The sequence below is a fragment of the Tetrahymena thermophila genome, assembly GCF_000189635.1.
Source record: "Tetrahymena thermophila SB210 genomic scaffold scf_8254417, whole genome shotgun sequence".
NCBI classification, from domain to species: domain Eukaryota; phylum Ciliophora; class Oligohymenophorea; order Hymenostomatida; family Tetrahymenidae; genus Tetrahymena; species Tetrahymena thermophila.
The window spans coordinates 240,732-255,352 of NW_002476199.1; the positions used below are offsets into that span (position 1 = coordinate 240,732).

At 22.5% G+C, this 14,621-nt stretch overlaps 3 protein-coding genes across 3 annotated transcripts; 2 read left to right on the forward strand and 1 right to left on the reverse strand. All coding sequences in view use genetic code 6, as the record gives it.

Moving 5' to 3' along the window:
* Positions 1 to 231: 231 nt before the first annotated feature.
* TTHERM_00732840 (hypothetical protein) lies at positions 232 to 2,918 on the forward strand (the record flags this gene model as incomplete). Its single annotated transcript, XM_001023682.3, has 5 exons — positions 232 to 324; positions 381 to 507; positions 597 to 1,039; positions 1,104 to 1,814; positions 1,878 to 2,918. Exons 1-5 carry the CDS (start codon positions 253 to 255, stop codon positions 2,916 to 2,918), a joined length of 2,394 nt encoding a protein of 797 aa, XP_001023682.2. The 5' UTR covers positions 232 to 252.
* A 978-nt stretch (positions 2,919 to 3,896) lies between these two features.
* On the forward strand, positions 3,897 to 8,953 carry TTHERM_00732850 (hypothetical protein; the record flags this gene model as incomplete). The annotated part of the gene is made up of 6 exons (XM_001023683.2): positions 3,897 to 3,973; positions 4,062 to 4,183; positions 4,281 to 4,632; positions 4,688 to 5,087; positions 5,135 to 7,592; positions 7,659 to 8,953. The coding sequence occupies 6 exons, from the start codon at positions 3,897 to 3,899 to the stop codon at positions 8,951 to 8,953; spliced, it is 4,704 nt and encodes a 1,567-aa protein (XP_001023683.2).
* Positions 8,954 to 9,903: 950 nt separating this feature from the next.
* TTHERM_00732860 (hypothetical protein) lies at positions 9,904 to 14,087 on the reverse strand (the record flags this gene model as incomplete). Its single annotated transcript, XM_001023684.2, has 5 exons — positions 13,929 to 14,087; positions 13,696 to 13,854; positions 12,363 to 13,556; positions 12,160 to 12,314; positions 9,904 to 12,109 (listed from the first exon to the last, which is right to left on the reverse strand). The coding sequence occupies exons 1-5, from the start codon at positions 13,971 to 13,973 to the stop codon at positions 9,904 to 9,906; spliced, it is 3,759 nt and encodes a 1,252-aa protein (XP_001023684.2). The 5' UTR covers positions 13,974 to 14,087.
* Between the last annotated feature and the right edge of the window lie 534 nt (positions 14,088 to 14,621).

Below are 14,621 nucleotides of genomic sequence, written 5' to 3' on the forward strand. Positions count from 1 at the left end.
TAATTTCTATCAGTTTTTATTAATCTTATTAAAAATATTTAATTTTTTGATTCCATCTAAACAAAATAATGGATATTGATTGAATTATAATTATTTAGCTGTTGGCGATAACCATCGAACAATCAATCTATCAATCAATCATTTGATATTTATTTAATAAACACAACAAAAATTTAATAAAATTTTATCAAATTAATTTTAATTATATCTGAAAAATTTAGCAATTAAAGTTCTTAATTTCAAGGTTAATACATGAACGAGTAATAAAAATCATAGCAATTTAGCTAAATTAAAGATTTCAGCTAATCCTAATTTGAAAAAGATGTAGTTTTATCATTTATTTAATTTAAAGTATCCAGCCTAAATTATTTCTTTTTTAGTTATTCTAGAAGACCTATACTAATATGCCATGGAAATCATATAGAATGTATAACAATGTTGAAAAAGAAAATAATTTTTTATATAAAAAGATAGTTGATATATCTGCTAAAGATGTTTAAAATGAAAGTAATTTTTTTATTTTTATCTTAAAATATTAATTTAATGTTAAATTTGCTACTTGTAATTTATAAAATTATTTCATAAATACTATATAGTTACTTTAAAGGAGTAAAAATATGAGTTAAAGTAGAACAATTAACTACTGGTTAGAGTCAAGAAGAGGTAGCAAAATTCTGCTAAAATAACAGAAGAAAATAGAAGAATGTTTATGAAGCTCTACACTTAAAAACCTCATATCAATTCTCATCAATAATAGTAGGATTATCAGTAAAAAAAGCAAATAATTAAAAGATTGACTAGATTCCCTTTATCAAACTCAAAGTGTATTAATAATCCTCAAGGCAGTTAAGAGAGCATAAAGATATAATAAAGCCTTTTACCAGGAAACAAGTCATTTGTTTACCAAGATACTAAATATGAGGAAATCGTAAATGAAATTAATTAAGAAGAGTTTTAAGGAATGAGAGATTCACTTAGAGACGGAAGTTATAAACTGATTAACTTTGCTACAAAAGATCATAATATAATAGCTTAAAGAGTATTTTTTTAAAATATATTAGCATTTCTAGTTTATCTAAACTTTTTATAAAATATATAAAAAGCCTAGCTCCAGTTGTATGAAGAAAAGTTCCTAAAAAAATATTCCAACAGCTTAAAAGCAACATTTAAACATACAACAAATATAAAACCTAATTAAGAATCACATTAATACTGACCTCAATACTGAAAATATTCCTCCTAAACCTAAAATAGTTTAAAAACGAGCATAAAGTGCTATGAGAACAACTAGATATAAACAATCCGAAAATTAAATGTTATTTGTGCCTACTTTTAAGTAACATCCAAGCATAAATAATGACATTTAGCAATCAAAAATAAATGAATGTCATACAACAACAAGGTAGAGAAGTGATAGTCTGAGATAAAGAAAACTGTCTTTGCCTGATACACAGTAGTTACAATAATTTTAACTAAAAGAGAAGGATGAAGAGGAAGAAGAAGAGGACCTTTGCTATGACTAACAAAAGGAGTTTCGTTAAATTGCATAGTAATATGAACAAATAAAATATGAAAAGGCTAAAAGTAAAGAATAAATATAAAAATAAATACCTTAAACAAAGTATTAAAAAGGTGACTCTCTAAATTATTCCTAATCTAATATAAATTCAATACATTATTTATAGTCTATTGAATAGCGTAACTGTACCTAGCCAGAATAATCTACATTAACAATAAATTAAATTTTGAAGCAATAAAATTCTTACTAAAAAAACCATTCTATTTCTGCTTCCAAATATAATTGCAAAGATTTTGTAAAATTTTTTATTTTATTTTTAACTTTAATTCTAAATTTAATTTTCTTTTAAAAAATCTAGTCTGCAAATATAGAAGGTAATTCTTAAGTCAGTGGTTCTATTTAGGTAAAAAACTTTTTTGAAGATGAAAAAGGAATAAGCAAACAAAAATATTATTACAGAAATGAGTTAAAGCATACTGAGTAATCTCCTGGATTACACAACAGCTAAGATATAATTGATATCTACAGATAATCAAAAACATAGCCTATATATTAAAGCAATAGTAGCTCAGTAAATTATTCTTATGCCTAAAATAAAAACTTTGAAAAAAGCATTGAACAAATTTCTAATAAAAACAAAAATTAATAAATTTACTTAGAACAATTAGAAAACCAAGATAATGAAATAAATTAAAATGATATTTATTCAGACATTTCTACAATCAAAACAAAAAAATTCGACTTGATAAATCAAAGAATGATGTAAATTGTTTAGTAGAAAAAGTAAAGCTAATAATAGTAATAATTCACTACTATTGATAACAAGAGAAGAAACTATGAACAAGATTTTGAGTAAAGCCCTACAATTAGAAAAAACAAAGTAGGAATATATTATTTAAATTCAACTAATAAAAATCAGGAAAGTGCAGAAAAAAGTGCAAGAAAAAGCTATTAATAAAAAATTTTAAATGGAAAAGACTTGGATTAACATGAGAGTTTTTCATTTAATTAAGCTAATTTAAGTAAACTCAATAAATAAGAATAAGCTGAAAGGAAAAAAGATAGCTAATAAGTATCTTTTAGGAAAAAAAGCATTGTTTCAAATAGTTTGAATAACAATTCAATTGATAATGGCATAAACTTTTTAAAAATGAATGTCTGTTAGAATAAGACTAATTAGCATCTAAATTAAGAAGAAGTTACCTATTAACAAATTTATGACTTACCAATGAGTAAAAGAGTTACAGAATAAGAATAACATTAAATTAAAACAAATTTACCTTTATCTATAAATTAAAACTAAGATGAAAAGTCTACAATTAATCATTCTAAAAATCCTCCTTCTTACGTTTTACCTGAGCTTAGCTAAAAAAAAGATAAAACTAAAAAAAACTTTTGAAATTTAATTATAAATAAAAATTATAAAATATCTTATTTCAATTTTTAATAAATGGTTTTATTTATAATCACCAAAAAATAAATAACGTATCTATTTTAGTAATTAATTAATGTATTTTTTATTAAAGCTAATATATTATCTATTGCTAAAGCTTAATTTCTAAAATAATAACAAAAAATACTACCTATTATTTATAAACATTATGAGTCTTTTCTAGTATTTAATGGTAAAATTTAAAAGAAACAAATATCAAATTTAAAATTAATTTTTATTTAAGGAAAAAATCTTTCTTTTTTTCTGCTTTATTTTACTAATAAACAATTACTTAAAAAATAACGAACAAAAGTAGGACTATTTTATAAATATATTTAATAATAGAACTTAAAAGAATAATTATCAAATCAAAAATTAATTAAATTGATTTATATTTTTATTTAAAATTAAATTTTGTTTAGCCTGATATTAATTTATAAAATCAATAGTTATTGAAAGTAAGTTATCTATTTACAAGTATTTAATTAAATAATTTAAAGAAATAATTATGATATCATCTAAATTAATTTATGTTTTTTATTCAAACTTTGCAGCTACTATTTTTTTTAGATTGATACTACATAGAAAGACAAAAATAATTTAAAATAATTTTAGCAGTTAAACTGCTTATTTTTTAAAAGGTTAAAAAATATTTTACTATTTTTTAATGATTTAATATAAAAAAACTACTATTTTATGATAAATCTATTATTACTTCTTACATTTTTATGTTTAATTAAAATCTTAATTATAAGATTTAATTTATCAATTAATTAATTAATTATCAATATTTAAATAAAACTGAAAAATATAAATCAAGTCTTCTTTGAATTATAATTACTTAATAATTAGCAAAATATATCATATCATATCAATTTAGCTAGCTGTAATTAATCTTATTATTATAATAGCAAGCCATTGTAACTAAGCTGATTTATAGATAAAATGTCTGAGCACATCGAAGAATTTTCTTCAGATTTTGAATAGTATGGAGTAGAAGAGGATCATGTAAAAGAAAAGCAGTAAATATTTTTTATTTGCATTTATAATATCAAAAAGCCAGTAAAAGTAATATGCTTAGAAATGCATCTACTTTTTTAATAAAATTAGTAATATAGTGCTTGAAAAGGCCACCAAAGAAGAGGATTATTAAAATTTAATAGATTAAATATTATAGTAAGTATAAAGTTCTTAAGATAATATAGAGAAATGCTTAAAAGACTTAAAAAAATGTAAATTATTACAATTTCTTTAATGTTTTTGTAGTAGAAATTTAACATTTTTATGGCTTTTTAATTTAATTTTGGATTATTTAAATCAAAACAACAGGCTTAGATGAGTATTTCAATCATCATAATTAGAAGAATTTCGCATAATATTTCAGAAAATGCTTGAAGTAGTTGATTGAAGTAGCAATTTCGTTTTTGAATCAAGAAAAGCTAGATATGAGTCTCATTATTTTAAATGAATGTGATATATTAGTATAAACTTTTAGTGGGTTTCCAGACATGTAAATTTTAACTTACAACAACTTGAGTTGCTATTTTCGTAAGTGTAAAGACTAGAAAAGAGCCTTAAAACTACTAGAAAAAGCTGAAAATGTGTATGGCAAAAATTAGACAACAACGAATATGGGAATAACATTTTTAAATAAAAGCGCAATTCTTAGTGAAATGGGAAGGTAATATTTTTCTATTAATTTGTTAATTAATTATTGATAAGTTTTTGTATGATAGGCACTAAGAAGCTATTAAATGTGCAAAGGCATCAGTGAAAGAGCTTAAAAATTAATTTGAAAAAGTCTTCGAGCAAAAGAAATCACACCAAGAAAAATATTTAAATATGAAGAACTTTAAAAATTCAATGCTATCAAACTCAATGGGAGATAATAGTAAATTAGAAGAAGATTTTTACTAAAGAGAAGAACAAACAAAATAGATAAATTTGGAATTCTAAGATATTGCCACAGAATTAGGAATTGCATATCATAATTTGGCAACTGAAGAATAATATTTTAAGCTTTTTGATAGAAGTATTAAGAATTTTTTTAATGCATACACGATTGTCAAAGAATATTTAGGAGATAATCATCCATTGACAACTTAATTTTACTAATCTTTTTAAGTTGTGAACAAAGTAAATTTTAGCTTATTTACAAAACTTAAAATTAATATTTATTTTAGAAATATTAGTTGCATATTAGCAATTCAAATAACATGGATTAAGGAAAGTAAAAGAAATTTCATAATAAGATAAATGAAAGTCCTGAATATTATTCTAAAGATCTTAATTCCATATAAAATAATTATAATAATAATGAATTAGCTGCAATTAATACATAAAATTCTATTGAAGAATTTAATGCAGAAGAATAAAAAGAACAAAAACAGAGCTTTAAAAATAATGACATTTAGCTGCAAAGGAAAAATATTGTTCCATAAGAAGAAGTGAAGAATAGAAAAATGTTAAAAAAATAGCTTGAAGGAACTGTGATTGACTATAAATAACAAATGAAGGCGATTAACTTGAATATATATAATCTGCTCTATAGTGATGAAGAGGGAGAAGAAGGTTAAAATGAAATGTATATACCTAACACTCAAGCCAGAATAGAATTATATAAAAATAAATATTAATAATAACCTCCTCAAAGTTTAAAAAATTAATCAAGTATTTCTCAAAAAAAGCCTCAAATATACAATTAGATGTATTTTGATAATCTTAAAGAAATGCACTAGTTTAAGATTAAGCAATAAAAAACTCTTGAAAATTAAGAGCAAAATAATAATAAAAACATTAAATATTCGAAAGCTTCAGATTTAATTGAAAATATAATGGAATCACCTAAAAGCTCAGAGAAGAAAATAAATATTTTTGAGATAGATCAAATGTTGATAAGGAGAAATAAAAGTAACTAAAATTAAAGATAAAAAGGTGGCTCAGATCTTTATTTTGGCTAAACACAACACAAGTCTGGGTAAGATTCTAAGGAGCAATAAGCAGTAGATATAAATCATCCTGCATTCTTTTTAGCTAAAAAAATGTAAGGAAAGTATACAAAGCAAAGCACTATAAGACCTATGACAGCTTAAGAAATATTAGATTCACCACCTTAAAAGAAAGAAGTTGGTGGAAGAAAGTATAAAGTTAACCCTAAATTGTTAATTCCAGATACAGTAATCGAAGCAACGAATAGGTACTAAGATTACTTGTAAAGAGAAAAATAATAAAATTAAAAGAAGAGTTTCGTAATAAAATCTACAAGCACAAAAAATCTAAAATAAGCTGACAAGGAAAAGCATGAAAAAATGTTTAACTTAGAGGGCATTAACAGTCACTAAGAAAATCCAAAATTTGACAAGAATAAAGTAAATACTCTATATAACGGCTAAGGTTAAAAAGTTTTAACTTAAGGGAAACACAATTCAAGTGAAAAAAGTATTAGCAAAAATGGCTAAGAAATTGACAATAATAATTTTAAATAAAAATTAGAACAAATGAAATAAAAAATTGTTTTAAGTTAACAAGAAAATGAAAGATTAAAAAATCAAAATAAAAAGTGGAACTTCGAAACAATAAAAGACGATCAAACAAACTTAGAAAAAAACAATTAAAAAAGCTAACTAAGCTAGCAAAAAAGAGGTGAATCTGCTTATTATGTAAATAAAATACCTTCGAAATCCTAAGAAAGGAGGATTCATTCACAGTCTGGAAACATAGAAGCTGCTACTTAAATCCCAGCTGAGTATCAAATTGTTTCTCCTTACATGAATAGCGCTGTAAGAGCTAAGAGCAGCTTAGTTTCAGCTATTCAAAAAGGTAGAATGTGTTGTGTATTTGATGAAAATACTTATAATTTAATTATTGCTTTTTAAGATATTCAATCAGGATAAGGAGTTGAAATGGAAGATTAATGCAGATTTTATATAAATTTATCAAACTTAAGAGAAATCTTTTCTAAGGAAGATGATTCTAAGTATTAGACTCATTAAGAGTCTAAAAAGTATTATTATTAAGATCCTCAAGAATTAAATGAAGTAAAGCTACAAATGTTGAGATATAACTTAGAAACTTTATTCAAAAAATTTAAACCTCTTCTAAGTATTGATATTGAGAAGAAATGTCTTGTAGTAGAACAAAATTTTTCTGGATATAGTGTATAAATTTAGACACCTTTGCACCCAAAAGGAATAGTTACAAAATTAAATTTTTATTCCGCTAATTCAAGCAATTTTACACTTCCATCATCTAAAAATAGCTCTGAAAGCTAAAAGAATTTGAAAAATATGCTTGTAGTCGAGTATCCTGCTGAAGAATTGTTTCTTTAAAAGGAAAATAAAAAATTAGAAGAAATGGAAGAAAATTTTGTAATATTATAAAAATTTGTGTATATATCTCTAGGTAATAAATAAGGAATGCTAGCTACATTACTAAATACGAATACTTAGTAGTTGTAATTTAATTTTAAATCTATTGATTAACTAGTAGACGTCTCTCACTATGTAGTTGTAGAGCCCATTATTCAAGACTATGGCCCGTATTTTGAATCTGAGGACACTTAAATAGCCTTAAGTATACTCTGTGAAAATTTAGTTTCTATGTGGAAATACGATGGCAAAAATCTCACTTATGATAAAAAAGGTAAGTTTTTTTTAATTTATTTTTTGTTCAAAATTAAATATAAAATAATTATTTAATAATAAATAGATAAATGGAGTCTAAAAAATGAAATAGAAATACCAGACTAGGGAAAAAAACAATTATAGTACTAAATAATTCAATAGCCTTCAAATGACTTTAGTATAATATAGAAAAAAGAAGCTTGGATAGAAATTTATGAGGATGATAATCTAGATTATTAGATAAATAAAAAAGAATTACTTGACAAGATTGATGAAAGTCATGAAAGTGAAGATGAGTCTAAATAAGAAAAAATGCCCTTCAATAAACATCATTAAAAACCTATTTAATCTTCATTTTCTCATAATGAAAAAGCAAATCATTCTAATCTGCCAAGTAAAAAGTTCCAAGTTGTAAATAAATATGAGGAAGAAGATTTTGAATTAGAATACGAAGATGGAAAAAATCAAAAATTAGATAAAAGCCCAACTCATACTTAAAGCTAAGAAATTCAATCAAAAAATTCAAGTAGAATTCCTTCAAAGCATGAATCAAGCTAGGATGTAAATGAAAATTAATCTAATGCATTTCAAAAATAGTAAAAAATAGAATAAAGGTAAAGAAGCATAGATGATTAAAATAAAGTAGAAAAAGAAAACATTTAAATGTCTTAAAAAAATTCATAAAAAGAAAAAGAAGACAATTCTAAAATTTAGCAACAAAACAACATCCCTCAACACTAATAATTAGATTTAGAATAGAAAAATCAATAATAGAGATAAAATTCTTTTTTAAATGAAACTAATGGGGGAGAAAGCTCCAAAAATACAAGATAAAAAAATCTCTCAAACTAATTTGCTAGACCTCAGTCATCAAAAAAACAAATGGATATAAGAAATAATCTATCTAAAGGAAGTCCTCAAAATAATCTAGAAGATTAAAATATCCTTAATTTTGATACTAATAAGTAAATTATTTTAACCAATGACTTGTAAAATTAAGAAGAATAATAAGATGATGATGACGAACAAGAAATATATCAATAAGATTAAATAAATAACAAAGAAAGAAAAAGTAGTGTTATTTAGAAAACCAATGATTAAAGTAAAAACTAAGATCATAAGAATAATTAAAAAAATAACGTTAATAATGATTATGAGTAAAGAGATAGTGCAATAAGCGAATTTAAATAACAAGGAGAAAATTGTAACAAAAAAGCTCAGAACAGAGAAAGACCTGATGCGACCTACTCAAAGTCAAGAAACAACTCTTTAAAAATTCAATAAGAATAAATGAAAAATAACTATTCATTAAATATTTCCTAAGAAAAAGAAGGAGATGTAGAATATATCGATATCAATGATACATAACAAATAGAATGAATGAAATGAATGAGTTTTAATTTATTTAATTCGAAATCAATACAATTAGTCTCCTAATTTTTTGAGAATATTTGTTAACATGTAAATTTCATAAAGAATTTGTTATCTAATAAATTAATCTCCAGTAAGCTAAATAAATTATTTTTAAATGAGTTTTTTTTTCCTATTTGTGTATGTATGTATTTACTATATTGAGAGAAGTATTAAAATGTTATTTCTTTATTCAAAATTTATCAGTATATTTTCATAAAAAACTACATGAAAAAATAAATGGTATTTTCTAAAATTCTTAATTTATAGCCAATGATAATTTTATATAGTATACCTATCTTCTTTTAGATTGTATTTCAAATTAAGTAATAGTTACTTTTTAAATTTATTTCAAAAAGTGTTAAAATTATTTTTTAAAATTAAATTATCTTTTTCATAGTTATACACAATTATTAAAATATTTCAATTAATAATTAAACAAAAAGCTGATTATATCAATAATTAATTGGTCATCTAGTAAATTTATTTATAAACTAATAAAGTGTTTGATTGAAATTTTAAAAAGGTACCCAAAAAAATAGATAGAATAACATATTATTGTTTATGTTAATTTATGCATCATCAAAAAGTTAGATTCATATTTTTAAATGAATAAATTATTAAGTTAAGATCTTATTAAATTCTAAAAAGGTAATTAAATAGAGAATGCTAACTTTATTGAGTAAAATATTAGAAAGAAAGTATAATTGTGTTTAAAATAAAAGTAGTAAGTTAGAATATAGAATTATTTTACAATTAAAAATGATTAAACTAGTAGAATGTAATTCTAATTGAAATTATTCAAATTTATATTTAATATTTTTTATATTTTAAAATTTAATTTATTTTTATATTTTATTTTATTGTAAATATTTAAAATAATAAATTAATTTATTGAATTTAATCTAATTGAAAATCAATCAATAATAATCATCCCAATCATCATAATTATTTTATATTTAAATTTAATTATTATTTGCTTTTACATCTTTTTAATTCTGACTGTTATTATCAAAGTGCTGCTGCTGCTATTGCTGTAGCTATTATTATTTTTACATATTTCCTCTAACTTAAATTTTGAAAAAATCTTTCACCTCATCAAAAAGATTTGTATTTTAGTAAGAAATGTTTTAACTTTAATTTTAAATATTTTTATTTTCGTTTTTATATTGATCATTTATTACTTTATTGTCATTTTTTTATGCTTATTATTTTTATTATTTATCACCATCTTTTGGATCCAAGTCATCATTTTAGCAGGTTACTTTTACAGGAACTAAAACTTATTTATTATTTTATTTAGTCTCATTTAGATTTGGAGGTTAGTTTGTCACTTTGTAATTCCTTGGATTAGTGACTGGATTCCAAAATTCATCAGAAAATACATCTCTTTGCCTTAAAATAGGTTTTTCTTTTTTCTTATGGTGAATATTTTAGTTTTTGTTAACCATAACTATCATTAACTCGCTTTACTTGTTATCATTTTCGTTAGTTTTCTGATTATGATTTTATTAGGATGTTTCTTCTTCTACCATGTATAATCTTTCTTTAAGAGGACTTGTAGTAGGTTTGTAGTTAGGATCTTTCATACAATTCCAATCATAATTTTAATCATTATTTTTTGTTTATGTACCACTTCTGTTACTTTCAATCGGTTAGTCTTATTCTGTATACTGTTAACTATTGTTTTATTGTAATTAATTTTCTATATCATCAATGTTGTCTATTTAATTAATTTCATCTGATTTATTTTATAATTATTGAAGGCTGCATTTTTCTTATTCAGGCTCTTTATTATTTTGCAAAACTGAGGAAGTTTTTTCTTCAATAATTTTGATAATTTCATCAACTTTTTTGATTTAAGAAAATATTTCAATTTCAACATCATCCTTATCAAAAGAATTATCAAAATCATGATATTCGATTGTTGGTGCATTTTATTCAGTCTCTTTAATATATGCTTTATTTTATTGTAATTTTTATGTATTATGATCTATAAATTTATCTTGAACCTGTTATTAAATTTATTATTTTATTGGGATAAGTTCTTGTTAATTTTAATTTTCTATATTTTTTGTATTTTTTTCATTTGAGTCTTATTTGTTAGAATTTTTTTTCAAGTGTTAGTTTTTAGGGGAATTTTCAATTTAATTTTATTCTAAAACTTTTGTAAATTAGCTTTTTTAATTGTTTGACAGGTTTTTATTTTGGGGAAACGAATTATCATTAATTTATTAATTAAATTAATATGATGATATTTCTTATTTCGGATTAATTATTTATTATTAAATTTTATTTGTTTTATTTTTTAATGGAGAAAGAGATTTAGGCTTATCTTAAATTAAAATTTTATTATTTTCCACATCTATATCTAACTTTTTAATTTCTTGATCAGTATTCATCTCAATATTTTTAGAATCTTTACTTATTTTGCTCATGAATAGATTATCATCTTCAATATTTTTAGGTTCTTTTTGCAATATTATCTTATATGAATCTATATCAATATTTTCAATTTCATTCAAATCATCATCTTGCATTTCTTTATTTAAGTTGAAATCGTATAATTACTTAAAATAAGCATTAATTTAAGGCTTTTACTCTTTCATTTATGTATCTTAATCATTAATATTATTACATTTTAGCAACTCAACATTTTTTTACACCGACTTTTATCCACTTTAAGGTTTTGGAATATTCCCATATTTTTTTGGAGAGCATGAGTTTTGATTACTATTCTAAGAGCTATTTGGACGAAGTAAAGATGAGTGTTACATTTGTTAAATATTTTCCTATTATAATTTATTATTATTTTATTTTTACTACTCTTTATGTGCATTAAAAGTATCTTATTTGCTTAACTAGTTTTTTTATGTATCAATTTTAGTTTCTAACTATTCTTCTAGTATAATATTTGATTATTCTTGCTAATTTACATTTTTATTTTTAGTATTTGCTTCTTCTTTATAATCCTAAATATATTCTTAGTTTTACTCTTTATTATTTTCAGTTTTTAATTTAAAATTCGATAGATTTGAAAGTAAATGATTAGATTTCAAAGATGAACTATTCTGGTTTGACAGAGCTGTTAATTAATTTTACTATTCAGTCTCAATCTCGTCTTCTCTAATTAATAGTAAAAATAATAATAATAACTTATGACTAATATAATTTACATAGTATTCGAGAGTTTAGAACTTCTTTTTCGAATTATTTTTATTTTTTTCTGCTCTGGAGGAAAAAATTAAGTGGTGCTCTCTTTTTTGTTATCATCTGGCTTTATTTTAGGAGATTTAATAGAAGCTAAACTCCATTCTGATTAATCTTTTTCCTTTTTAATAAAAAGTTAATTTAATGAAAAAGTAATATTTTAATTTACATTCATAGTTGTAACTCTTTGGTTTTTACTGTAGTTTTTTGCAAAAGAAGGATAAAAGTCTTGATCTTTACTTTAAATTTATTCGAATTATGAATTATTTTAAATCTCATATTCTTGCTTTTTAATATATATATTAGGCTCATAATAATTGCAAGTTAGAGTTGTTTTATTTAACTTATCAATTTAATTATCTACAATATTTCCTTTCTTGTTACTTTCAGCATAGAAATTTAATGTTTAAGAAGGATTCCCAGAATCAAAGCTTATATTTTTCTATCTTTTATATTTTCTGGAACGTGCACTTATACTGCTATGTCTAGGTGTGATAGTCGATATAGTTTGATTGTGTGGTGTTGCAATACTATTATATTAATTTTAATTGCCTTGATCTCTCTCTGTAACTATCGAAGGTCTTTTTGTATGAATACTAGTTTGTGGAACTGTTTAAGAGACATTTTGATTGTAATTTTTTTGACTTTGCTAGTCATCATTTCCATAATTTTAATTGCTATACCTAAAATTCTTTCTAGCTACTTCAGTTTAAGAGTTTTTGTTAGCATTTTAGCCATTAGTTTCGACAATACTCTTATCATTTTTAGGCTTTATTACATTTTTATTTTCTTAATTTTCTTATAACACTTTAGATACTTCTGGATTAATAACTGTTTTGATAACCCTGTTTACACATCTTCCAAAAAAGTGATTTTGATATTAGTCCAATACTATTTCTTAAGACTTTTTAGAATTTTCAGAGGATTTTTTGGATATTTCTTGGGAGTAAGGATTATCTATCATTTATCTCTTACCAGGTTCTTCATCTAAATTGCAAGTTTTATTCAAAATTTAATTATTTTGCCTAGTAGATGAAGCAGATTAATTTCTTTTTTTATAAATATCTACTCTTCTTTTTATTGTTAGCTTTGCAGGATCAGAGGTAGTAAATGAGATATTTTATTAACTTAAATATTCATTTTAATTAGATGGTATTTACTTTTACTATTAATTGATTAATAAATGCTCTTTCCTTGCTGAATCGTAAATAGAAGAAAGAGCAAAGGTAAATAGCTAATATAATTGAGCTGTTTCCAATATTAAAGTTAACTGTCTTTTCATTTTTGTTTTATACTCAAAAGTAATATAATAACCCCATGATTTCTAGTTTTCCTAAGTAGCTGAATGAATTTATAGAATCTCCTAAATTTAAAAATAAATACATATTAAAAGTCTCTTCATTAAGAGAAAATAATAGTGAGAATCATCTAAAAATTTTATTGAATAACAGCTTTAATTTATAATTTATTATGATATTAATCAATTATGGTAATAAATTTACGGAAAATAAAACAATTTTATGATATTTGTTAAAATCTAACTTTGAAGGAGCACGTTCAATTTATTTATTCTCGAGATCAATTTTAAAATATATCGACTTATCAATTTAATCAGGCTGTTTTGATTGCTTTCTCACATATCCTTCTACTTGCAGAGGACCCTTATTATAATAAAGATGGTAAATCATCATGCGAAACTAATAAAAAATGAGTAAGATAATTTTTTTTTAATTACTGTATATTCTTTGTCAATCAAAAATGCTGACTGTAGCTAGCTCATTTCTTTATGCCAACAAGCTTTTAGATAATTTAGAGTTGACTTATGAATATTTTTATAATACCTAATTATCTATTTTTTAGATATTATTGTCAATAAAAATTGCGTGGCTTAAATTTAATTAACTTTGATTAAAATAATTAACGTGAATTTACATTAATAATTGAAAAAATCAAAAGCCAATAAATAATATTTGTTAACTTTGAAGGATGTAATGTTATTTGATATTTACTATTCATCTAATAATTACAGAAATATAAGTAAGTATATTAAACATTATAAATTTTAAAGCAATAAAATGTAATATCCAACTTTTTTTCACTCTTAATTGCCTTGCATATTAGATTACATTTTAAATATTTTTACAATTTTTTATTAAATCTATTCTATTATTTTGTTAAAAAGATAACACTATTAATCTAACACAAATATGAATTGTTCTTTTTTATTTCATATTTCTTTTATCTTCTTGTTTGTATAAATAAAATTTGAAATTACTTTTTACTTATTTAATAATATTTTAAGAAAGTATCATTAAAATGAGCAATTTTCTCAATTAATATTATATTTTACTAATTATATAATGCTTTATTCTTACTATAAATCATCTTAAAATATTATTATCAAGTTAATTTACTTTTTTAAAACTAA